At 41.2% G+C, this 26,127-nt stretch overlaps 1 protein-coding gene across 1 annotated transcript in view; it reads left to right on the top strand.

Annotated features, from left to right (window-relative positions):
- LOC145404876 (uncharacterized) overlaps positions 1–19,341 on the top strand; it is a 125,536-nt gene extending 106,195 nt beyond the window's left edge. The window contains exons 5-9 of the mRNA XM_080276377.1: positions 3,265–3,419; positions 10,873–11,011; positions 12,145–12,333; positions 16,691–16,831; positions 18,030–19,341. Coding sequence (XP_080132503.1) covers positions 3,265–3,419; positions 10,873–11,011; positions 12,145–12,333; positions 16,691–16,831; positions 18,030–18,176 — 771 coding nt within the window. The 3' untranslated portion in view covers positions 18,177–19,341. The remainder of the gene's footprint in view (positions 1–3,264; positions 3,420–10,872; positions 11,012–12,144; positions 12,334–16,690; positions 16,832–18,029) is intronic.
- Positions 19,342–26,127: the final 6,786 nt, after the last annotated feature.

Here is a 26,127-nt window from a genome sequence, read left to right as displayed (position 1 = left end):
GGATGGATGGATGGATGAATGGATGGATGGATGAATGAATGAATGAATGGATGGATGGATGGATGGATGGATAATGCCTGGGATGGAGGGACAGAAAAGGAGACGGATGGTTTGATGGATGGATGGATGGGTGGATTCTGCCGGGGATGGATAGATAGATAAGAAGGTTGACGATCTGATGGATGGATAGATAGGGAGAGGGACGATCTGAATCTAGGGTGGATGTATACATGGATAGATAAGGTGGTGTCTAAGCTGATGGATAGATGTATGGATGGATAGATGAGGAGACAGATGATATAATGGATGGATGGATGGCTGGATGGACAGATAAGGAGAGGGACAACTTGATAGATGGATGGATGGTTGAGTAGACAGATAAGGGGATGGATGAGCTGATGGATGAATAACACAGTAAAAGGAAAGACGAATTGACGGTATGGCAGGAAAAACATAAAACTAGATGGACGGGTGGATGGAAGGCTTGCTGGATGGACAGATGGACAGACATGGATACAGACGAGTTTTACGGACGCAGGATAGAAGCTTGGATGACGGGAAAGGAGGTTAGACGGATGAACAGACTGGCGAATGGACGGATGGATGCAGATGTGGATGACTTACGATGCGAGTGGTGATGGATGGGTCGCCTGGCTAATGATGCTGGCCAAAGAGAGGGTTAATTACGGAGAAAGAGAGAGGTTAATTAGGGAGAGAGAGAGGGTTAATTAGGAAGCGACGAGAGGCTGATGGATGTAGGATGGGTAGGCAAAGAGGCGTGATGACTTCTTGGATGTTGGATTGAATGATGGATGACAGCGAAGAAAAATGAACAGATGGATGGATGGGGGGGGAGAAAGGGATGGCTGGCTGGCTGGCTGGCTGGCTGGCTGGCTGGATGGATGGATGGATGGATGGATGGACGTCTGAATGAATGGATGGATAGACGTGTGAATGGATGGATGGATAGATGGATGGATGGACGTCTGAATGAATGGATGGATAGACGTCTGAATGGATGGACGGATGGATGGATGGATGGACGTCTGAATGAATGGATGGATAGACGTCTGAATGGATGGATGGATGGATGGTTAAACATGGAGGTGGAAGCACCGACGGGTGTTGGAAGGATTGAAAAAAGACAAGAATGAGGGCCGATTTGGATGAACGATGATGGATGATGAGGAGGGTAAAGGATTAAAGAGTAAATAGAGATGGACGAATGGATGAACAGAAGGACGATGGATGGATGGATGGATGGACGGATAGAGGGATGCACGGAAAGATGGTGGAAGATATCGGGGGCAGATGGACAGATGGAGGGATAAGGTAAACGACCCTAGCGAAGATGAGACAGGTGGCTGCGATGTAGGACTCAGGTGACTGATAGCGTGAGGGATACTGCAATGAGATAGTCGGACGGGGCTATAAGAAGGTGAACGATAAGCTGTATTTATGTATAAGTACCATAAGAAATTTAAGCTGACTGATGTGGCGTAAGAATGGAAAACAAGGTGACTAACCCCCACGCTGAAAAGGGCAATTTCCCCCAATCACAGGGACACAGACGAACTACTGCCCCGTCAAAGTGGGTTCCGTCTGCGGCCAAAGTTTACGTAGGAAGTTCGTGTCAAGCCCGTCATGAGGTATACCGCTGATGTCGTCCATGGTTTTCTCATTGCAGCTCAGGTGGCCAAAGTTACGGGGGAATCCACGACAATATTTCGGGTTTACGGTGTGTATGTGTGTGTAATTCACAGGGTAATTCACAGGGTCGGTCAGGATCACTTGATGGTCATGATCGTCAGCATTTTACCCTCCCGGAAGGGAGCTGAGAGCTCATATAGTCCGATCTAAGGGCAAGGCTGTGACCTTCACACACCCACACACCCGTCCCCTTGCTCAAGGGGGACAGTAACCACCCACTTCGTCAGTGAAACTTTTCGCAACCTGAGCGAGGCGCGAACTCCCGTCTACCAGATGGCAAGCGAGAACGTTACAACTGCACCAGCGAGCGGTGTGTGTGTGTGTGTGTGTGTGTGTGTGTGTGTGTTTGTGTTTGTGTTTGTGTTTGTGTGTGTGTGTGTGTGTTTTAGTGAAATTACGTAGAAGCAAAATTTATAATCGAAATGTTTACTTTCTTGTCATTCCAAAAAATTAACTCTCTCATCGAAGTTACACCACATTATTCTGTTCACCTGAAAGATCTCCTGTTACCTGCCATCTGCTTCATTAAGACACTGACAGTCTCACCTTTTCGTCGTGATGGAAAGGTTAGTTTAGCATTCCTCTCATCCTCGAGCAATCACTAACACCGGAGAAATTTCCTGACATTACCTCTTCCTCTCCCTCGACAGACCTACATCCTCGAAGTCATTAACCCATTCAATCCAGTCACGTATCTCGAAAGCTAATTCTTGCTACTTTAAGACCTTGACTGGGTAAATGAAGACATGCTGACTCTATTGCAAAAAATTTCTCCTTAGTGTGCGGCCACACTTGCTCCAAACATGTGATTGACAAGAGGAAACGAGGCTCAGGGATCCGTCCAACGTTCAGACCCGGATACCACAGTGGCTCTAACCCGGTGCTTCGTTTCATCTTGTCAATCACATCTTTCGGACAAGTATGGCCGCATCCTAAAGCGAGCACAGTTATCTGAAAAATGGAATGATGTGAAAAATAGGCCCTCGGATTCATGTACTTAATGTTGATATCACACACTGTCACGTAGTTTGAGGAAGACTTAGATAGGAAAGGTGTAACTCCTTCATATTCTCCCTTCTTCTGACCTTTACACAACATGATATTCGTCTACCGAGGGAAATGTTAAATTCTGGTCTCTCTCCTTCTGACAGTCTCATCTCTTCTTCGTCACTGAATGATTTACGATTTTACTCCGCTGAAGAAATCCTGTTAACCCCTCCACCTCCCTCCATCTCTCAATCTCTCTCCCTTTGATATTTATACAAGACGATATTGTTCATCTATGTTCGAACTTCATGCATAATTCTCTCTCTTCCTCTCTCTCAAAACATTCCAGACGATTTTATTCAACTTAATTACACTCCCATCACCCCATCACTCACCATCTGACAGCCACATCAAGGGAGAGGAAAATTCTTATCTCCCTTTCCCTGCCACTGGGACACTTCTTCGTGATTTTCCTAACCTCCCTTCTTTGCCATCTCTTCTCCCTGATGTTCCTAACCTCCCATCTTTGCCTCGTGATGTTCCTAACCTCCCTTCTCCCTGCCACAGTCTCACCTCTTCTTCGTGATGGAGTACCTGACTGGCGGCGACCTGATGTTCCATATACAACGATGCGGCCGCTTTGACGAGTTCCGGGCTTGCTTCTACGCGGCGGAGATCACGTCGGGCCTCAAGTTCCTCCACGGCAAGGGTATTATTTACAGGTGAGCCGGAAGTGGGGTTAGTTGATTACAGGTGAGCCGGAAGTGGAGTTTTTTCTTTTTATTACAGGTGAACCGGAAGTGGGGTTAGTTGATTACAGGTGAACCGGAAGTGGGGTTAGTTGATTACAGGTAAGCCGGAAATGACGGTGACTGATTATAGGTGAAGGGGTTAAGGTTGATGTTTATAGTACAGATAGATGGATAGATAGTTAGATGGATAGACAGATAGATGGACAGATAGACAGATGGACAAGTAGATAGAGACAGACAGACAGACAGAGAGAGACACACAAGTGATAGATATACAGAGAGAGAGAGAGAGAGAGAGAGAGAGAGAGAGAGAGAGAGAGAGAGAGATATGCACAAGTTAAAAAAAAAAAAACTGAAAACAGGTGATCGATGGTTTTACAAAAGGCCATTATTCTTGATCATGTTTCCCCCCCCCCTAAAGCAAATACTTCTGGCAGGACAGTAAATTTCATATATTAAAAAAAAAAAAATCATTCTTTACGCTGTATTAATAAAAAATAAATAAAAACGCATATTGTACACAGTTATCCACAAAAAAATACTCAAGATTATTTTCAAAAACCTTGTTCAGTTTCAAAACATAGACGGAAAATTTTCAGGTAATTTTGTGTGTGTGTGTGTGTGTGTGTGTGTGTGTGTGTGTGTGTGTGTGTGTGTGTGTGTGTGTGTGTGTGTGTGTGTGTGTGTGTTTTATGTAAGTACAGTATGTATGTATGTATGGATGGATGGATGTATATGTATGTATTGCGAGGGATTAATTACAGGCTGATTACAGGCGAGGGGATATATGATATGTTAATTACAGGTGAGCGGGTTAAGCAGGTAAGAGGATTAATTACAGCTTCATTACAGGTGAACCGAGTTAATTACAGGTGAGGCAGTTAACCCTCTCATGGTCGGGAAAACTCACTGAATCAAAAAGTAGCCCTGGGGGTATTGGATATCGCTAATTTAGGGTATTGTTAAACACAAGAGGTATACTCCATTGAAAAATTACGAACAAGTACGATGATTTCCGAAACGATGTCCTTCTATGGAATTCTGCTCAGTGAAAAAACTGCTTAAGACTTTTCAAGAACACACCCCTAATCCAATCTATCAGGTTGGATGTGTGTGTGTGTGTGTGTGTGTGTGTGTGTGTGTGTGTGTGTGTGTGTGTGTGTGTGTGTGTGTGTGTGTGTGTGTTTTAGTGGTCGATTCTACCCTGTTTCTTAAGAGGGGGAAAAAATTGAAGCTGTGAGGTTTAAAACACTTACATCCGTATTCTCGTCGGGTAAGGAAGCTCCCTCACACCTCTTCCTTAGCGATTTATTTTTGGATATGGCTGGCTAATATCCTTTTGTACGTTATTTATGCAGAGTATGATAATATTGGAAGGATTTGTTTAACACAGAAGACAGTCAAGTGTAAGAAAATAAATCGCTTATGAAAAGGGGTCAGGGAATGAAAATATGGTCTTTGGCTTCACATGGCTTCACCTCCCATCCCTCCCACTCTTGCCTGACCCTCAACATTTCCCTTCCTACCTGAGCCGTGTTCTTAAAATTTCTTGGGTTTAGCTTACACTGATTGCTTTATTTTTAGTCCTCTCTTTATTAACACAGGTACTGATCACTTTATTGCCAAACACGAAAAAGATAGATTTTGTTTATATAATTTACTTCTACCTACTTACTTTATTTCTTATTTACTTCTGCCTACTTACCTACTTTATTTACTTATTTACTTCTACCTACTTACCTACTTACTTTATTTATTTACTTATTTACTTCTACCTACTTACCTACTTTATTTATTTACTTATTTACTTCTACCTACTTACCTACTTTATTTATTTACTTATTAGTTCTACCTACTTACTTTATTTATTTACATATTTACTTCTACCTACTTACCTACTTTATTTATTTACTTATTTACTTCTACCTACTTACTTACTTTGTTAATTTATTTATTTATTTCTACCTACTTACCTACTTTATTTATTTACTTATTTACTTCTACCTACTTACCTACTTTATTTATTTACTTACCGGTATTTACTTATACCTATATACATACTTTATTTATTAACTTATTTACTTCTACCTACTTACCTACTTACTTTATTTACTTATTTACTTCTATACTTACCTACTTACTTTATTTATTTACTCATTTACTTCTACATACTTTATTTATTTACTTATTTACTTCTACCTACTTTATTTATTTACTTATTTACTTCTACCTACTTACCTACTTATTTTATTTATTAACTTATTTACTTCTACCTACTTACCTACTTTATTTATTTACTTGTGCTTACCCACTGATTAACCTGCTTAGTTTACTTATTTTTCTACTTACAGAGGATGAACAGAGGACTTAAAAAAAAATAAATACAGAAAGAAAAAAATCCACACGCCATATTACAGGTGTCCTCTATTGAAAAATTTCGAACAGGTACTTTGATTTCCGAAAACGATGCCCTTCTACGGAATTTTGCTCAGTGAAGAAACTCCTTAGGATCCTTTACGTATAAAAAAAAACTGCCTAAGACTTTTCAAGAGTACACCCCCTAATCAAGCCACCTTCACAGAATCCCTCAGGTCCGTAAAAAAACTGCTTAAAACCCTTCATGAATACATCCCCCCAAACCGAGACATCTTAAGAATCCCTCAGGTCCTTTACGAAAAAAAAAAAAAAACTACTTAAGATCCGTCAAGAATACATCCCCTAATCCAGCCATCATCTTAGAATTTCTGAAGTAGTTTACGACAAATATTACTGCTTACGATGCTTCAAGAATACACCCCCTATTCGATCCACCTTCTTAAGAATCCCTACAGTGCCGTCTCAAGTAGGACAGCGCCTCCCAAGCTTCTTAACCCTATTACAAGATATGGGTAAGTGGTTGGCTGGTTAGGGCAACACTTGAAGGGCTATCGACCAGAAATATTTAAGCTACGGGTGAAGGAAAATTGAGTGAAGGCTGTAAGGTTTCTGTTGCCAAACGAAAGGGCAGTCGGTTAAGGACGCTCCCTAACACCTCCTCCTAAGCGAATTATTCTACTTATTACACATATTGCAAAAAGAAACCGTGGACATGAAGAATCGATATTTAGTGACGTCTGGGTGAATTACCTTTTAAACCCGTATTCTCCTCGGTTATGGACGCTCCCTAACACCTCTTCCTAGGCGAATTATTTTGCTTATTGCACCTTCGTATTCTCTTCTGTCACATTTACTCACCTTCTCCTAAGCGAATTATTTTGCTTATTACACTTTACTATCCTCTTCCGTGTCATGTGAATCATTGAAATACCATCATACTTAGCAAAAATAATATACAAATTAATAATAACCAGTCGTATCCAAAAATAAATTGCTAAGGAAGAGGTGTTAGGGAGCTTCCTTACCCAACGAGTGCTGAGTACACCAACAAAAGGATGAAATTATTGAGGTTTCGCTGCGGAGTAAAAATATTATGTCCGACTCATTATGCTGACTATACTCTTTCTACTCTAACTTGGCCTAACATTGCTATCTGATCTCCGTGCGTGCTGTGGTGTAACAACAGATGAACGCTCGAATACGATGCTAGTCACGAGGAAGTGCTGTGGAAAACATACGGAGCCGCATCAGTGTCTTTTTTTTCTGCCTCTAGACTATGTGAAATAAGCTGAGACGTGGACGAAATTCTGGGCCAAGTTAGAATAAAAGGATTATAGTGATGGATATATTACTAGTAAGGCAAAATTTCAACTCAAATAAAGGTACAGTGTTGGTACAATTTTAGCGGTATGGTAGAAAAATATTGCTTTATTTTTTTTCTTTACACACTACAGTTAATGGTGTATTTGTATTTATAAGGAGAGAAAAATATACAATGTGAAGAGTAGACTAACTGAAGCGATGCAGAAGTAAACTATTATTCAGTCTTGTTGCAGCTAGTGATGTTTACACTCACTTGGACTACATACTGCTCTCTCTCTCTCTCTCTCTCTCTCTCTCTGCTTATCTTTCTCTACCCTTTCCCCACCCTCCACTCTCTCTCTCTCTCTCTCTCTCTCTGCATATCTTTCACTACCCCTTCCCCACCCTCCACACTCTCTCTCTCTCTCTCTCTCTCTCTCTCTCTCTCTCTCTCTCTCTCTCTCTCTCTCTCCGTATCTTTCACTACCCCTTTTCCACTCATCACTCTCTTCCGTTCCGCCTCCCTCCCTCCCTCCCTCTCTCTCTCTCTCTCTCTCTCTCTCTCTCTCTCTCCCCCATCATGCTACCAAACTTTTCACACCCATTCACTGATTCACCTAATGTAACTTTCCCCAGCTTCACACAACAAGCACTTCGTCGCTTCCAAATCAAATTAATGATCCAGACGAAAACTAAAAAAAAAAAAGAGGTACTTGAAATCCATGTGACCAATTTGACACACACAAAAAAAAGCCCTTACCTGCAGATTCTTGCTTAAAAAAAAAAAAATGTCATACGTAGAATAGCCAAAGAAATAATACGAACTGATAACAAAGACAAAAGAAAAAATGCCATACGGGTACTTACGGACTCAAACCCCTCCAGAAGAAGTCACTGAAATGGAAAATAAAGGAAAATAAAGTACCTTAATGTCTGTAACAGCTTCACTATTATTACAATGTTTTATGTACATATAGTCATTCGGGGTAATAAAAGACAGTTTGTCTTAACTTTGGTCTGCCTCAGGCATTTGTAATACTTGGGAGAAAAGATACATATCATTAGGTAGAGTACCCATAAGGCCTTCATGTAGCACCATTAAATCTAACGTACCTCATAAGAATTTCCAGGTAGTAAAGAAAAACTAAATTTTTTGTTACCCCAGCCAATGGGGGGAAAAACAACAGCACTCGGGGTGAAAAAAAAAATAGGGGTTAACACTGAAAAATGAAATTAACACTGATACTGTTCCTCTACATTGCAGCTAAATGGTGGCACACATCATTAACATGTGTTATATTTGTATTATGTCCAATCCCAGTGACATTTTTGGACATTTTTATCGCTATTACTAATAGTGTCAATTAGTAGAAAATAAAAATCAGTTTCATATTTGGCTTGGCTTGACACCACTTATATATATAATGACAGATAATAGAAAACATATCTAAATCACAGATTCATCTTTCTGTTGACACCTTGACACCACTTAATAACGACATACAATAGAAAATTATAAATCACAGACACCTTGACTCCACTTATTGACATTTTTGGGGAGAAGGGAAACCAAATTTCATAACTTTTTTAAACATAGAATTAGCTTCTTCTTCTTCTCTGAAATAAAATCGTGCCCTTCCACGCCCTTTTGCCTCCACTTCAGGCTTGCCTGGGCCAGCTAGGAGGCGAGACACATCTACAATATCAATATCCTCCATCTGCGGCCAGTCCCAACGCAACTCTTGAGGGTTACTAGAATGCACAGTTCTTTTCTTGAATGTAACTTCAACCTTATTGTCCTCACTGTCCTCATCATCGCTAAACAGTTTTAATATCTTGCCCCAGTAATAGGTGGATGGCCTGTCATACATGACAGCATAGTACATGCCCACCTTTAACTCATGCTGCTTGGGCATTTCTCGCTTTAGTTCTTTGCGTCCCAATGCTGCCTTTACAGTTTTATCTAGTGTCACCAGATTGTCATCGTTGATATCGGACAGTTCACCACTAGAATGAGAAGAAGAGTCAACTTGTGGGAGGTCATCTTCATCTGAGTCACTCTCTTCTGCTGGCTGTGTCTTCTTCCTTTTTGTCTTTTCTTCAACTTGTGGGGGGTCATCTACATCTGAGTCACTCTCTTCTGCTGGCTGTGTCTTCTTCCTTTTCATCTTTTCTTCTTTCTTTTCTTGTTGTTGGAGGAACTTTGCATCGGTCAGCACAGCCCCATGCATTGAGATCCGATGACGTCTCTGTGGCTGGGATGTAGATGAGCTGGGGCGACCTCTTGCTTTTATAACTGCTTCAAAGGAGGTTTCATCTTCTTGTGGCACCAGAATCACAACATAGCGCATCCATTGTGGTGCATGCTTTTGTAACTCTTTGATCAGGGATTTGGGGGATGTGAGCAAGTTATCACTAGTACTGGAGGTGCCTGGGGAGCTGAAATCCAAACAACGTTGAATTCCTTGTGGTTGTTTGGGTGGAGAGAGTTGAGCTTGCACATCCTGTGTTTGTGGGTTAGAGAGAAGAGGAGACCCATCATCCATTAGTGGCTTGCCAGCTACAATCCACTTGTTGTATGAGGCTAGTTTAACCTTGTCAAGGCGTTCCTTCTTATATTTTGAGGCATCAACTGGGAACACCCCTGTAGCTCTGAATTGATGCCTCAGTGTACAACTTTGGCTTCTTGGTGTATGTCCTCGGCATTGTTACGCTGTCAGAGAAAGACAAGAACATCATTAGATATTGGTCATTATGATTTAATTTTCAAACGTCACTTTAGATTGCACAATATATGACAAAAGACATTATGGGGGAAATAAAATTACCCCATGGGGAGTATTTTATTACCCCTTGGGGGGAAATTTTATTACCCCATGGGGTAAAAAAAACACTGGTTAAAAAAAAACAGTGTGTTTTTTTTCAACTTTTTTCATGCTAAAAATCAGGGTAAAAAAAAACATACCTGTGTGGTGGATACTGCAGTAGACAAGTTAATCACGGCAGGGGAGGGAAGAGACTGATGTCATTACAACAGCTGAAAGCAGAGAATGAAGCTTTTCTACAAGAACCATTCCCAGTATCGAACATTAGCCAAAAACAGTAAAAAAGTTAAAATGATACAAAAAACACAGTAGTTCATTAAAAAATTGATAAATAATAGAAAAAGAAATGGGAAAAATCTGTTCATTGCATGAAATGTTGCTAATAGAGTGGGCAATCTGTGGGACACAAAATTTTTTTTTTTTTCCAAAACCCAACATATATATATATGGACCTATGTTTGTTTTTACCCCAACTACCCCCGAATTTTTTTTTACCCCGAATGACTATATATATTAATCTGTACATATCTGTTTACCTGTCCATCTATCTAAGTTTGTATATACTCATCTGTCTATGTATAATGTATGCATATATCTACGTATTTATCTATCTAGTTTATAAGGTATATCTTTATCTCTAGTATCAGTCTATCAGTGTAATAAATCTTAAAATATATTTCTATCTCTCTATTTATTTACCTGTCCACATCAGCATTCAGATTTCCGCCAATTCACACCCACTATACGAAGAATCTTGCTCATCTCTTCTACTTCTTTATTTCTCACTCTTGACCACTTCCCCCCTTTCCTTCGCCTTTCTCCCTCTCTCCTTCACCCTTAGCCACTTCTCCCTTTCCTCCACCCTTCTCTCTCTCTCTCTCTCTCCTTCACCCTTAATCACTTCTCCCTCTCTCCTTCAGGGACCTTAAGCTGGACAACATTCTTCTCGACTACCAAGGCCACATCAGGATAGCGGACTTCGGGATGTGTAAACTCCAGGTGTACCTTGACCGGTATGCCGACACCTTCTGTGGCACACCTGACTATATGGCTCCGGAGGTGGGTGGTGAAGTAGAAATAGATACAGATAGACTAATTGGCAGATGGACAGACTGATAGATATAACTGACGGGTAAATGAATGGATGGATGGAAATGAGACGTAAATGGACGAAAATTTGTCTCATTTTCGTCCACCGAGCTAAGTAAAAATAGGCCGCGAAAGGACGGATCATCTAGGCCAAGTTAAAGTGGATTATGGTGGGGGTAGCCTGGTGCCAGAAGGAAGAATTTTAAGTGTCCTCGTCCGGCGCCAAGCTGAGACAGGCGATATGGTGGCGCCAAAGGGGTAAACACTTGAACCTGGTGGCCTAACGCAGCTCTTAAAATTCTCAGAATAATCTGCATATTTCTTAAACATTCTCAACAAATCTCAAAGCAATCACTGGTAGCATCATTCACAAAGGTCTTAAAATTACGATAATCTGGATATTTCTCAAACATTCTCAGCCATTCTCAAAGCAGTCATTAAATTTCAATCATCATCGCTTACCATCACCTTCTTGTTCTTCTTTTATTCCAGCTGAAGACATGGCAATAATTCTCCCGATAATTTCGATATTTCTTATACATTCTCAGCAATAATCAAAACAATTATTCACTTTCAGTCATCATCACTTTTCATCACCATTCAGCTGTTCTTTTGTCTCAACTAAAGACATTTTTTACAGATGATAAATAGAGGAAGGAAAAAATTAAATAAAAATAATAATAATTCCATACACCAGATTACAGGTGTCCTATAAAAAAAAATCTGTAACAGTTGAGGGGAAACCAAGCAATAATAATTCTCACGATAATCTGAATAATTCTCACGATAATCTGAATAATTCTCACAATATTCTGAATAATTCTCACGATAATCTAAACCATTCTCACGATACTCTCAACAATTCTCACAATATTCTGAATAATTCTCACGATAATCTGAATAATTCTCACAATATTCTGAATAATTCTCACGATAATCTAAATAATTCTTACGATACTCTGAAAAATTCTCACAATATTCTGAATAATTCTCACGATAATCTAGATAATTCTCACGATACTCTGAACAATTCTCACGATAACCCGAATAATTCTCACGATACCTTGAATAATTCTCAAGATAACCTGAATAATCTCTCCCAGGTCATAAAGGGTCAGCACTACAACCAATGCGTGGACTGGTGGAGCTTTGGGGTGTTGCTGTACGAGATGCTGACAGGCAAGTCCCCCTTCAAGGGCTGCGACGAGGACCACCTTTTCTGGCTCATCTGTAACGACGAGCCCTTCTTTCCTAAGTTCCTGTCCAAAGAAGCCACTTTAATTCTTAAGCAGGTGGGTGGCTTGGTGGGTTAGTGGAAGGGGAGTTGTTTGGTGGAGGGTGGGTGTGTGGTGGGGGAGATGGGGGGAGCTGTGTGTAGTGGGGGGGTTGTGTGTGTGTGTGTGTGTGTGTGTGTGTGTGTGTGTGTGTGTGTGTGTGTGTGTGTGTGTGTGTGTGTGTGTGTGTGTGTGTGTGTTAAAACTAAGGCCACCTTCACCAAAATAATGACAGCTAATCACTCACAACAAGAACTGCAGAAAAGTATGAAAACGTACCCATACACTGACAACCCTTCCATAAACACAACACTGGTCAAAGGAGAACAGTGAAAACAAAGAGAACTAGAGTCCATTTTAACCTACAATAAAGTCATCATCAACTAAGAACGATATATCGATGACTGGAAAGCAAGAACGAGAAGTACGATGATAAATTTCTGACTAAAATATAAGGCGTATATATTGCTACATCCACAGATAAAACCAGGACTTTGAGGTCATACGCGGCAATATGTTAAAAGACATGTGTGCCATCCAGAAGAAATGCTTTGGTTTGAGTGAAATGGGAGATTACAGAAAGTGACAAAAAGAGGCTGAACGTCTGGCTAGAGTGTGTGTGTGAGAGGAAAGGCTGGAAGAACATGTAGTGAAGAGGCTACGATTACTGTTGACTTAGGGACAAAGTTAGGGATTATTTGAGAGTGTGGGGAGGGGAGCTAAAAGAGATGCTGGGGAAAAGTACCTTGCGAGACACACATAAACAGGTAATCAGGCAGACAGACAGGTATTTAGACAGCTAAGCATATTAACACCGATCGACAGACAGATCACCACCGAGGCTTGTATTCTAAGCCGCTAAGGAAGCTCCCTCACACCTCTTCCTTGCCGATTTATTATTGGATACGGCTGGCTAATACCGTTTTGTAGTTATTTATGCAGAATATGGTGATATCAGAATGAATTAAGTAACACAGAAGTGGATGGTATGGTGTAAAAAGTATAATAAATCGCTTAACGTGAGGTGTTAGGGAGCTTCATCAACCAACCAGAATACAGGCCTGAGACTGACTGACAGATAAATAGCAATATATACCTCTTTTACACTAACTTGGCCGAAATTTTCATCCTTTTGCAGCGTATCCTTTTGCAACGTTGTTCAGTGGCAGAAAAGTCAATGCTATGGCTCGACACCCTTTCCATAGCATTTCTTCATGACAAGCACTAATTTCTAATAATAATCTCATGCTATAGCTCAGTATTCAAGACGGAGAGATGGCAATTTTAGGCCAAGTTAGAGTAAAATGAGTATAGGCAGCTGGCTAAGCAAATATATAAAAACAGACAAGGAAAACCAAGAGATAAACAGATTAATAAATAGTCCTACAAATAGACAAATGGACAGACATACAGACGGACAGATGAATGATAAAAACAAACCCACACGTAAAGAGAAAGATAACCATAAAACAAACACAGATACACCAAGCGGGCAGGGTTCCAAGACAGATCAAAGGGAGAGGCCCCGACCGACAATAGAGCGACAGAGTAAGCCATTTATCAGAAGACCCGCCCCAGGAAGAGTTAACAGGCCTTGTAGTTCTCTCGTGGGGCCATAAGGAACTGGCTCTGCGTCGCTATATGGGTTCTGCGTGGGTGGAGGTGGGGACGGGAGGGATGATTTATAAGTGATGTGAAAGTCGGATGATTGGAGGTGATTTGTCTGTCTGAATGGATCTCTCTCTCTCTCTCTCTCTCTCTCTCTCTCTCTCTCTCCCTACCTACTTACCTGTCTAGCTGCTTGTGTATGAAACTTTTCTATTTAATCTGCCTGTCTGTTCATCTGTAACTCTGTCTATATACTTAACTCCCCAGCTGTCTCTATATGTAGCTTGTCTGTTTATCTGCCAGCCGTTTATCTATCTATGTAGCTTCTCTGTTTATCTATCTGTCACCTGCTTATTTATCTACCAACCTACTCTTCTCCACCTCCATTCTGCACGAAAGGTGATGACAGGATAGTTGACAAGTGTAAAAAATAGCTCACTGGGGTAAAATAGCCCACTGGGGGTTAGTTAACTGCCTATGTACACAACTGATTTATCTCTTTATCTGTCTTACCATCTCCTTATCTATCCACCTATCCATCTATCTATCTGCCTCTATCCACTGTACAGCTGTCTGTTATACGTGGGAGGTGTTGACATTATATGTAAAGACGATAAAATTACATGATGATGGCAGGTTGTATGACTCTTCCTCTGCTCATCTTTGTGTCTATATCTCTGTTCACCTGTCTGTCTATCTATCTATCTATCTTCAAAGTGAATGGAGGTGAGACATTGGCTGTAAAAATGAAAACAGACAAATCATTGGAAATTATTTTATTGTCTGTCTGATTAGCTCACCCTTTCATCTATCTACCTATCTATCTATCTATCTATCTATCTTTCCACCAATCTATATAAAGGGTGGTTCCAAATATCTAGAGGTTGTGAATCACTGAAGATTTGAATAGGGTTTGTCTCATCGATTTAGCTCTACATCTGTCTGTCTGCCTGTCTGTCTCTTCGTCTGTCTACCTTATCTGTTAGCTCATCTATCTGTCTATCTACCGAGCTATCTATCTATCGCTCCCTGGTCTATGCGGGTGCCAGTGGTGACAGCGTGGATTAAAATATGATAAAATGTTGGATCACTGGAGATTTTTTCGGCTTTGTGTCTCAGTGGTTTATCTATCTATCTATCTATCTGTTCACCTGCCTATCTATCTATCTACCTATCTATCCGTCCATCTATCCATCTCTCTATCTATCTACCTACTTGTCCAGCTGTCTATCTATCCATCTATCTCTCTGTAGCTCTCCATTCTGCTTGGTTGGTGGTGTTGACAGGATGGTTTGAAACACGTTATTGAGGAGGGATATTGAAGATTTTTTTCGCTGCCAATATATATACAATTCGATTACCTCTGTCTCCATCTACTCCTCTGTCTATCTATCTACCTATCTCTCTATCTATCTATCTATCTAGGTGACAGGTGGTGTTCAGACGGTGGTTAATTGTAATGAAGTTATGAACGCGAGGAAGCAGAGGAAATGGTCTGTTCAATCGATCATCTGTTTATCTATCTGGCTATCTATTTACTCGTTTGTCTGTTCACCCGTATTCTCGCTGGTTAAGGAGGCTCCCTAATACCTCTTCCTTAGCGATTTTTTTTTTAGGGGGATATAGCTAGTTAATAAAATTTTGCACGATATTTATGCAGAGTATGGCCATATTGGAAGGATTTGTGTAACACTGAAAAGGAAGGTGTACTAAGCAAAATAAATTGCTTAAGAAAAGGTGTTTGAGAGTTTTCAATTGGATAAGCATAAACTTCAAAATATTCTAAGTTATTTTCAAGACATTTCGCTTGTTAATGAAGCAAAGGAGTGAAAGTCCCACGTATCTGCCTTAACTCACGCCATTAGAACCTGTTTTTATCATACTGTTTATATTTTGACGAAGAATTTCTACCAATAAATAAAAGGATATCTCGTTATTCTGGTTCTTAAATGAATAAATAAATGTGTCTATTGCAACGAATGATTAACATATATAACTTTCACCTGTCTGACGCCTAAAGCTAAAGTGCTCTCAGATGATCAAAGTCGCCTTGTGTTCGTTTGAGAAATATACCTGAGTGATTCCAAACCAGCTAATGGGACAAAGAAGGTAAAGAACTTCGTCAGGATACAGGTAATGGCATAATAAATATCTAGGAGGCATTTAGAGGGCGCATACCTTCACCAACGCCAGTATACGATTCACTGCTGTACTTCCTCTTTCCTACCAGACGAATACTCTTGCGGTCTCACACAGTCAATTAATTCTACGGTCTTAGTTAGCCCTGCTACACAATCTCAGTCAGTGCATACCTCCGCCAAAGCCAATTTAATTTACGATTTATTCCCGTCTTCTGATCCTATTTTACCTGAAAATCTAATCAACACTTCCTTGACCTACTGCCCACCTATCCACAAATTTAACTGAAATCCAATTACAATGTTTTGAAATATCTTGTACACAGACAGACAAACGGACTCGGGTGAATACAGTATACAATCTCCGTCTAATTTCGTTGGCGGAGGTAATAAAAACATCATCACCATTACCATACCAGCACCATTTCCATCAGTACCATTTCCACCACCATCATCACTATCTCCATCACAATCATTTCCACCATTACCACCACCACAATCACCACAACTAACACTACCACCATCACTACCACCACCACCACCATCATTAACACCACCACCACCACCACTCCCACAATCCCCACTACCACCACCACCACCACAACTAACACCACCTCTACCCTTCTCAGCTGCTGGACAAGGATTCAACGAGGCGACTGGGCATCCCGTTCAGTCCCTATGGCGAGATCACGGTGCATCCCTTCTTCAAGTACATCGACTGGCACAAGATTGAGAGGAAGGAGGTGGAGACGCCGTATAAACCCAGACTGGTGAGTTTTCGAAGGCAGAGAGGATAAAGAGGAGTGAAGACGCCCCTCCAAAATTAAAATAAACTAGTAAAGATGCCATGCAATCCTAAAATACTTATAAAGAAACCATACAATACGAAAATAAGGGAGTAATATTAAGGGAGGTAAACGCAACTTACAAACCTAGGCTGGTAAGTTTTCCTCTGTAGCAACATAAAATAAAGCAGTACAGGTGCTCTACAAACCTTAAAATAAAGGCAGAAACGCTCTATGAAATTTGTTAAGTTTGCTGCGGGAAAAAGAAAAAATATTACGTGACGGGGAGGCTTCTTAAAACCAGGCTTGATTGTATGTTTCAGTGCTTCCTAACAAAATGGTTCGGTGGTTAAGGGATTATAAGGCTGGTAAGGTTGAGCTGATTCTGATAAAGCATTATTTTGGTTTTAGAATGAAAGTAATGAGCAATGAAGACGCCTTGAAAGAAACAGTAGAAGCTTAAGTGCATCCTTATCCATCCATCAGGCAGTAGAAAGAATATATTAACAGGTGTGGGCGCGTCCTTTAGGTATATGATCAAGGATGGTAAACTGAAGCTCCACCTTAACTGTTACATTGCACGTGTGTGTGTGTGTGTGTGTGTGTGTGTGTGTGTGTGTGTGTGTGTGTTCAATAGTGGGAATAAACTCAAAGATGATGCGACAGTATTAGAAATTATTTGTAGGCCATCTACGACGCAAGATCTTCCATTGACTGAACAAAATCATTGGCAATAAAAAAGAAACGTAAAAAATATCTCCTCGTATTGAAGGGAAAATGGAAATTACCACCAACCTGCACAACGTCTGACTCATTTTCCCTTCCACTTTCCTTTGACTTCTGACTCTCTTCCTCCTCAGCGCCATATTCAGGATGTGCAGGATTTCGATGCCCTCTTGCCCAAGCGTCATTTATTCCAGTCTACCTCCTTCTAGTATCTCCTAAAAAAAATACAGCATCTTATCTAATTTCCATTCACTTTCTGACTCACATTCTTCTTCCACAGAGCCAAAATTTAGACATGCAAAATTTCGACACCCTGTTAAGCAAGTGCCATTCAGCCATCCATCCATTGTAGACTTCATTTTTCGTTACTATATCTCAGCTTTAAACAGAGTCTTACCTAAAATCTTCCTCCTTATGAGCATCAGAGTCTTACCTAATCTTCCACCTTCCTCCACAGCGACATATACTAGACGTGCAGTACTTCGACACCCTGTTCACCAAGCGCCACGCAGCCATTACCCCACTGGACGAGAGCATCCTGGCCACCATGGACCAGACGCCCTTCAAAGATTTCTCGTACACCAACCCCAACATCACTGACTGAGCACGGCGTGGAAGTGGAGCAAGTTCAGTGAGAAACAGAGAGAGGCGGGAGGCTAGTTCAGTGAGCAAAGAGGCTGGGTCAGTCAGCAAGGATGTAATTTGGACTAAGGCCGGATACACCTCAGTTAGAAGCCGGATACTGCTCTGTGTAAAGCCGGATTCTGCTCTGGGTTAAGCCGGATACTGTTCTGATAAAGGACAGGGTTCTAAGCAAGGCAGTTCGGAAATGGGTGAGGTATGGATGAAAGTGGTCGAGTATAGTTCAGGAGGATACCGGATGCAGCTCACAGACAGGGCGGACACGGCTCAAAGATACATGTCTGAATCATACCGGATCCAAAGCAGAAGAGAGGTCTGACAGAGTTCAATGATACAGTCCTGAAAGGTGCCCGATACAAGTCCGAAAAGAGGCAGGAAACAGTTCAAAGAGAGTTCAGAAAAATGCCTGAAACAAGTCCAAGAAAGATGCCGGACACAGTGCAGGGATATAGTTCTGAAAGACGCTGGATGCAGTTCAGAGCGAGTGAGTCCGTATAGCACTTCAATGAGACAGGATGGCAATGTGAGAGAGCATTTCAGTGAGGCAGGATAAAGCTGAGAGTGAGCCTGATAGCTTGGGAACGCCATGGGAAGCTTCGAGACGGCTAAAGACGGCCAGCTTTATCCCGGCGCCATAACGTGTACCCGAATAGTTCTTACAGATGGGCGAGGGAAGCGGTCAATATCCAGACGCTTCTTTTGCTGTGATGGTCGTGGTGAGGCGACTGACATTACGTAGTTATGGTCAACAGTTCGTTTGCACACTACCGAAAGCGTGTCACAATTTAATAAGCTCTTTCTGGATTTATTAACTGATGGAACTGAAGCCTTCCTGCATAATTTTAAACTAATTGATAATAAGCAGATGAACTGAAATCTTTCTTTTTGCTATTTAGGAATTCATAACGACTGAGAGATGATTGCCCGGGACTGTATTAACTATCATATTAAACACACCCTTCCTTGCGTAAAAACTAAAGTGTACTCTTAGGGGTGACAATAAATCGCCGTACCCACTGTATATAACAATTACGTAGTGTTATGACTCGAGTACCAAATATGTTAAGATCTTGAGGGTGAGAAAGAAATAATGCAAGACACGTGAAAAAAAATCGTGGTAACTGTCCCCCCCAAAAAAAAAAAAAAAAAAAAATGTTTCAGCCGGATAAATATGCACTGGGATGAAAAATCTATAACCATCTCGTATTTCCAAATTCGCCCCCATCCCCCCAAAAAGAAGGAAACAGAAAATACACTGACACTGGAGATAAAGGAAGGAAAATACTGAAAGATTATAACTGGACAAAATATCTGGCTTCGCATGGATAACAAAAGCATCCGCAGGTCAAGCACAGGTATTCTTTGAAGCATGACCTCGTAATGGACTCTTATCAGTGGAACAGGTCAAGTAATCATGAGAGAGAGAAGCGAATTTATAAGGAACCAGCTAATATTTTTTTTCTCCTTTTTTTATACCTTCAAGCGCTAAACTAGTGCATGTCCCAACTATGTGCCTATTTCAAGGTCGGTCATCAAAGAGTTAAGCAACAGGACCCTTTGCAAGCTGTGAGGATGATTATATTCAAGCTGCTTTGATAAGTATCAGCCTTTGGTTCCTTCTTTCCACATTCATATAAAGCGCAAGGCGATTTTCCAAGGGCATATTTTCACGACCATCTGACGGCGTTCAAATTTACACACCTTACAACCATTTAAGAAGGAGAGACTAGAGAAGAACACCCTCTTTCCAGGTGAACAATAAGTAAATAAATAAAACAAGGGTGGGGATGGGGGGAAGGGAAACACACCTGCCCCTGTCAAGTCAACAAGAAACAGATGTTCCGTATGTCATATCACCCTCCGACAGACGCAATGACGGAATACTGTCAAGAATTCAGAGGGGGTACAGCAGGGAAACACACGCTCCATCCCTCTCCTTGCCAGCTGAGGTTAAAATATTCAAGACAGTTCAGGGGGGGTCAGCAGGGAAACTACTCTTCCCTTGTCAGCTAGTGTGTATAAAGTCGATGTATTTTCAAGCCTTATTGGCAGTACCCCTTGTCAGATGTGTGAGGTCAGCTAAAAATAAGGAGCAATTAACACAACTCCATAAAAAATGTAGGATCCATATTTAAAGACCTATATATTTAAAGATAATATTGACAGGGAGAAGGGAACACTTATAGACGTTCCCCACTGCTAGGCACGCAAAGTTGACATATTTATAAGACTGATTTCATTGAACTCGTTGCTAAGGACCAAAAGAATATCAATACTTCTAACCACGACTCACTGTAAGTTTTAAGGCAGATAATTGTAGTGTTCAGAAGAGAGGAAGCACGGATACAAGCCCCTTTCCCAGCTACATAAGGCCAACAAATCTTCGAATTACCTTTTACAACCCTCTGTCACATTTGTAAGGTCAACAGATTACTACACAAACAACAGCATGACCCTTTCAATTAGGTAGATATGTTCAAAGGTACAGTAGTTCATAATAGAATACACACCGTTTTTGCCAGCTGTTTAAGACCAACATCTGTCCAAGTTTAAATTACAGTCTTACTTATAGTCTTATTTATTGTTTTCCCTGCCGGATGAGTAAAGCAACTATTTTCTTGGCTCACATCACATTCTTGATGCCTGGGAAGTGTCGGCTATAATTTTCCTATATACTAACGCTTTTACACTCACTGGGAAAGGTAACTAGCGGTGAAGAGGCTAATTAAGGATCTATCTAACTCCCTCTAGCTTGAAAAGTCGCCCTTTAGCTACATGTAATCGTCTGAAAGTAGTAAGAATAAAACATGTCACTGCTCATAAAAGTTAGAGTCGAGAGGCAGGTTAGAGGGAGAAGGCAACTGGGATACGCGCGTCCCCAACACCACCATCCCTGTCAGCTTTATAAAGTCGAGATTATTATTACAACTCTAAATGTGTCAGGTAAACAGACTCTCAAGGCATGACATCACAACCCTTTACAAGAATTTAGGTAGCCCTTAAGAGTGGAAGAGGGCTACAGGGATACGCGCCCCCTTCCCCTCTCCCCCCTCCACATCCCATCATCCCTTCCACCTCAGCAAGTGTGTAAGGTAAACAAACTATCACAGCACATCACAACCCTTTACAAGATTTTAGGTGGCCATTAAGAGAGGGAGAAGGCTGTAGGGATAATCACCCCCCTCCCCTCTCCCCTTCCCTTCTCCCTCACTCCTGTCAGCTGTATAAGGCCGAGACTCTGGAAAAATGGAATGAAAAAGGTGACGAGCCTCTTCCGGCCCCCTTTCAGGATACAGCGCATCATCTTTTTACATCGCTACGGGAAACGCGGGCAGGCTCCTTCCGACTCCTTATGACCCTGTTTATTCATTTTCTTCACAATTAAGGTTTCTATCGAATTCTTGGAGACGTGTATAGCGTCTTATAACACCTGGGGATACAGTGAGCTTTCCGTCTTTCTTTGGGGTATAAGGAAGTAACTGATTTTGCGTATTTTATTGCATTAAATTTTCCTGTCATCCTCTTAGACACAATTACTCTCGTTTAAAAGCAATCCCACTATTAATTTCTGTCATACAAACACTATATATTTTTTTTCCTTACGCCACGGCAAATTTTCCACCTCATTCTTAAAAACCAAAATAATTGTATCATTAAAACTTTCGCCTTTAATAACAGTAAAGTCTAACAAAGGGACAACAACGAATAAAGTGTAATAAAGAGGCAACAACGAATATATGGAGATAAAAGGACTGTGTTTGTTATAAAATGGCCCTTTCTCTCATACATTTCAATTCTGCATACCGTGGAAAACGCACATAAAGTATCTACCGCTGTAACTTCTCTCTCTCTCTCTTTGAAAACTTGCTCTCATGGTGTTACGGCTTTCGAGGGATAGGGATCTGAACAAAGCTTTACCAGTGTATTTTATTCTAATTATTTTTGATGACAGTGCAAAGTGTTTTATCTCCAGACTGTGACAAATTAAATCGGATTAGCTCTCTCAGTGAAAAAAAAGTTTGATTATATAGCTATTGTGATGATTGAATAGAGGATATGTACGAAGGGCCAGGAGAATTAATGAAATGACGCTAATAATGAAAGTCAGATTTACTACTCTGCCTTCTTGATGCATTCCGAAAAATCCAGTCAAGATGTAAAGAAGAGCTAATATATCCGCGTATTTTCGTGGCTTGGGCGGTTCCTCAACACCTTTACTTTACCGATTTGTTTAGGTATTCGGTACGCTAATGTACGTTTTTAATATTAAGAAAGCAATGTCGATAAATAAAAATAACATACAAGAGATTAATAACAACAATAAAAATAATAATAATAATAATAATAATAATAATAATAATAAAAATGCGAGAAAGGTTCATATTCTCGTCCGTTATTGAAGCTCCCTAACACCTCTTCCTAAGCGATTTATTACCCCTTACTGTTCTAAATCCTTCTAATATTGTCATACTCCGCATTAATATCACACAAAAGGATATTACTAAAAAAAAAAAAAAAAGAATAAATCGCTATGGAAGACGTGTTAGGGAGTTGACCCGTATTGTCGTCGTGTATGGAGGCTCCCTAACACTTTTTCCTGAGCGATTTATCTTGCTTATTATATGTTACTATACTCTTCTGTGTTTCTAGTTCTAATATCGCCATACTCTTCATCAGCAAGGTACAAAGAGATATTAACCAACCGGATCCAAAATAAATCGCTGAGGAAAAGGTGCTAGGGAGCTTCCTTACCCGACGAGAATAGGGTCAAAGTCTGAAAAAGGCTGACGAGAAGGTCTTAAGTACTCAAACAAGTAACAACACTGCTTGGAAGACGCAATGGGATCTGGGCAATAAATAATGTTTGTTGTGACACTCTACACCCCCTGTACTACACTATCGCTATACCCCCCTTCACTACACTATCCACAATTCATTATTTACAAGGTGATCCGTGTGCGCTCCAGGCCTGCAGTTCTGGTGTGTTGCTGGAACGGCTTGGTTTGCTGGGGTGAAGTGTCCAGATATTTCAGCTACCCTATGGCATTCACAGGGTAGACGTGAAATTAAGTACTATAAATATGTAAGAAGGATTGTGGAAAGTTTAAAAATTACTGGTAACGCCGACACAGCCGTTCACGCAACACAAAAATTCCCCAGCTGAGACAGTGGAAAGCTGAACAATGATGCCGGGTAGATATTGGCAACACTGACTCAGCCGTTCACGCAACACACAAAATTTCCCCAGCTGAAAGAGTGGCAAATTGAAAAATGATGCCGATTAGATATTGGTAACACTGACTCGGCCGTTCACGCAACACACAAGAATTCCCCGAGCAAAAAGGTGCAATATATGGACCACCTTGTCCTTATGCTTAGTTGGAAGGGCTTATTTCAGACAAAGTGCCCCGTTTGGTGGTGCTTGGTCTGAATATTGAAGTGTTTACATGAAGTTTACTCTATTTACTTTATCTTGGCCTCAAATTACCATTTCTCCATCTTGAAACCTGAGCTATAACAGCAGATTAACGGTAGAAATTGATATTAGACACGAAAAAGTGCTACAAAAAGGATGTAGACCCACAGCACCGTCTTTTTCCGCCACTGACCTACACGAAATAAGTTCCAAAAGGATGAAAATCTGGGCCAAGTTAAAGTGAATTAACTACAGCAGTCCTTGTGATCACATGTTGATCAAGTGAGATCAGTAATTAGCCTACTTATGACGATGGATATTTCAATTTTGGGTTGCTAAGGAAAAGTATGTAACGTTTCCTATGATGACAGACCTCTCAAAACCGCAGGAGGCGCTAGCGACAATGTGCTGAATACAAGCTGCACTTCTACTTTTATCATGCAACTCAAATCTTACTTCTTTTAGAGATATTCTTCCACAAATCTTGGGTAACTCGATGAAGTGGTGTAGTTGTCAGACATTTTTCCTTCAATATATATTTTCGGGTACTGCCACACTCCGTACTGAATCCCAGAGGAGTAATTTCTGTGACCAAGTTGTGAGAGTGAGGGTGGCGGGGTTGAGGGCTCCAGTGACCGATGTGTGTACCTCAACCGGACCCATCTCCCTCACACTGGCCCCTCATACTAGCTCCCTCATACTGGCCTCTCACACGCACACACCACGCCGCCCACAGACAATCCTGCTAATTCGTTTTGGTAGCTGCAGACGAGCGAGCCCCTGTCCTCTGGGCCGAATCTTTCCCTGATGAAATTCTTTCCCTCTGTATTGAAGAGGTTTATATATTTTCGTTTTCTGTTTCCCACCAAGACAGCAGCTGGCTGCAGAGAACATGATATATATTTTTTTGTCTTGGTAATGTGCTCTCTTCGATATTGTCTCTTGATTGTGCTGAAGCAATCGTTAGCGGTGATATTCTGCATTATGTTCATAAAGTATATTTTCTGTGCACCCGGGAGGAGGTCTTGACTTCTGTGTCGTCAAGTTCTCGGGGTTCTTATGTACACTTGTAGCTTCTGTACCAATGGATAGAGATAAACACTCGTGATAAGACTGAGGTTTAATTTATATATCCTTTGGCCTGTATATTCTTAGCTCTGACTTATAAAGAAATGGTTCTTTATTTAACGCCTTCTTGAAACAACATTAATGCCTCCAATTACTAAAACATCTGCTTGTTTTACACACACACACACACACACACACACACACACACACACACACACACACACACACACACACACTCCAACTATTCCAAAGACCACCACAACTAACACACCTTGTCCTCATTCTCCTTACCCTGCCCCGCCTTCCCTCTCAGTCTGACCCAACCTGACCTGAGCTAACCTGACCTAACCTAACTTAACCTAATTTAACCACTTAACTAGACCTAACTCTTCCCAGACATAAACTTAACTAACCTAACTTAAACAGAATAAAACAAACCTTGCACACCCTACACTAATCTAATTCACCCAAGTAAACCAAACTTAATATACCACACTAATGACTACCAAAACACACACACACACACACACACACACACACACACACACACACACACACACACACCTTGTCCCCCCTCCCCCTTCCCCAAACCTTCATCCCCCTTCCCTAAGCCTCCCTTCCCCTTCCCCAAATCTCAATCTCCCTTTCAATTCCCCAAACCTCCCTTCCCCTTCCTCAAACCTCCCTTCCCCTTCCACAAACCTCCCTTTCCCTTCCACAAACCTCCCTTTCCCTTCCACAAACCTCCCTTTCCCTTTCCCAATCCTCCCTTTCCCTCTCATTAACCACGTCCCCTGTTTGTTTCCCACCAGCGTCCACATTTCCCGAGTAATCAGGAGAAATACTTGGCCGTAAATACCAATGCTTTTTGGTGGTAATGACTATCAGGAGTTACTTCCCTCCGTTGGCAGGAGCGGGGAACGTATCTGTCGCAGTGCCGGAGCCTGCAAGGAAGGAAGGAAGGGAAGGAGGGAAGGAAGGAAGGAAGGAAGGGAAGGAAGGAAGGAAGGAGGAAGGAAGGAAGGAAGGAAGAAAGGAAGGAAGGAAGGAGGGAGAGAAGAAATTAAACAAGGAAGGAAGGAGAGAAGAAAGGAAGGAGGGAGGGAAAAGGTGAAAACTAGAAGAATGCATGAAAGAAAGGAAGGAAGGAAGGAGAGAAGGGAGGAGAGAAGGAAGGAGGGGAGGAGGGAAGGAAGGAAGGAGGGAGAGAAGAAATTAAGCAAAGACGGAAGGAAGCAAGCTAGGAAAGAAGGAGAGATGGAAGGAAGGTGGAAGGAAAAAGGGGAAAAATAGAGAATGTATGAAAGGAAGGAAAGAAGGAAGGAAGGATGGAGGGGAGAAAACACGAAGGAAGAAGAGAGGAATGGGGAAATTACGAGAGGAAAAGAGAGAGAGGGAGGAAGTGATGAAGAAGACTGGAAGGAGGGAA

The sequence above is a fragment of the Coenobita brevimanus genome, chromosome 65 (genome assembly GCF_032717465.1).
Source record: "Coenobita brevimanus isolate Jiangsu-jjx chromosome 65, ASM3271746v2, whole genome shotgun sequence".
NCBI classification, from domain to species: Eukaryota; Metazoa; Arthropoda; class Malacostraca; order Decapoda; family Coenobitidae; genus Coenobita; species Coenobita brevimanus.
The sequence above is the reverse complement of the archived record's forward strand: the minus strand, read 5'-3'. Positions and strand labels throughout refer to the sequence as shown.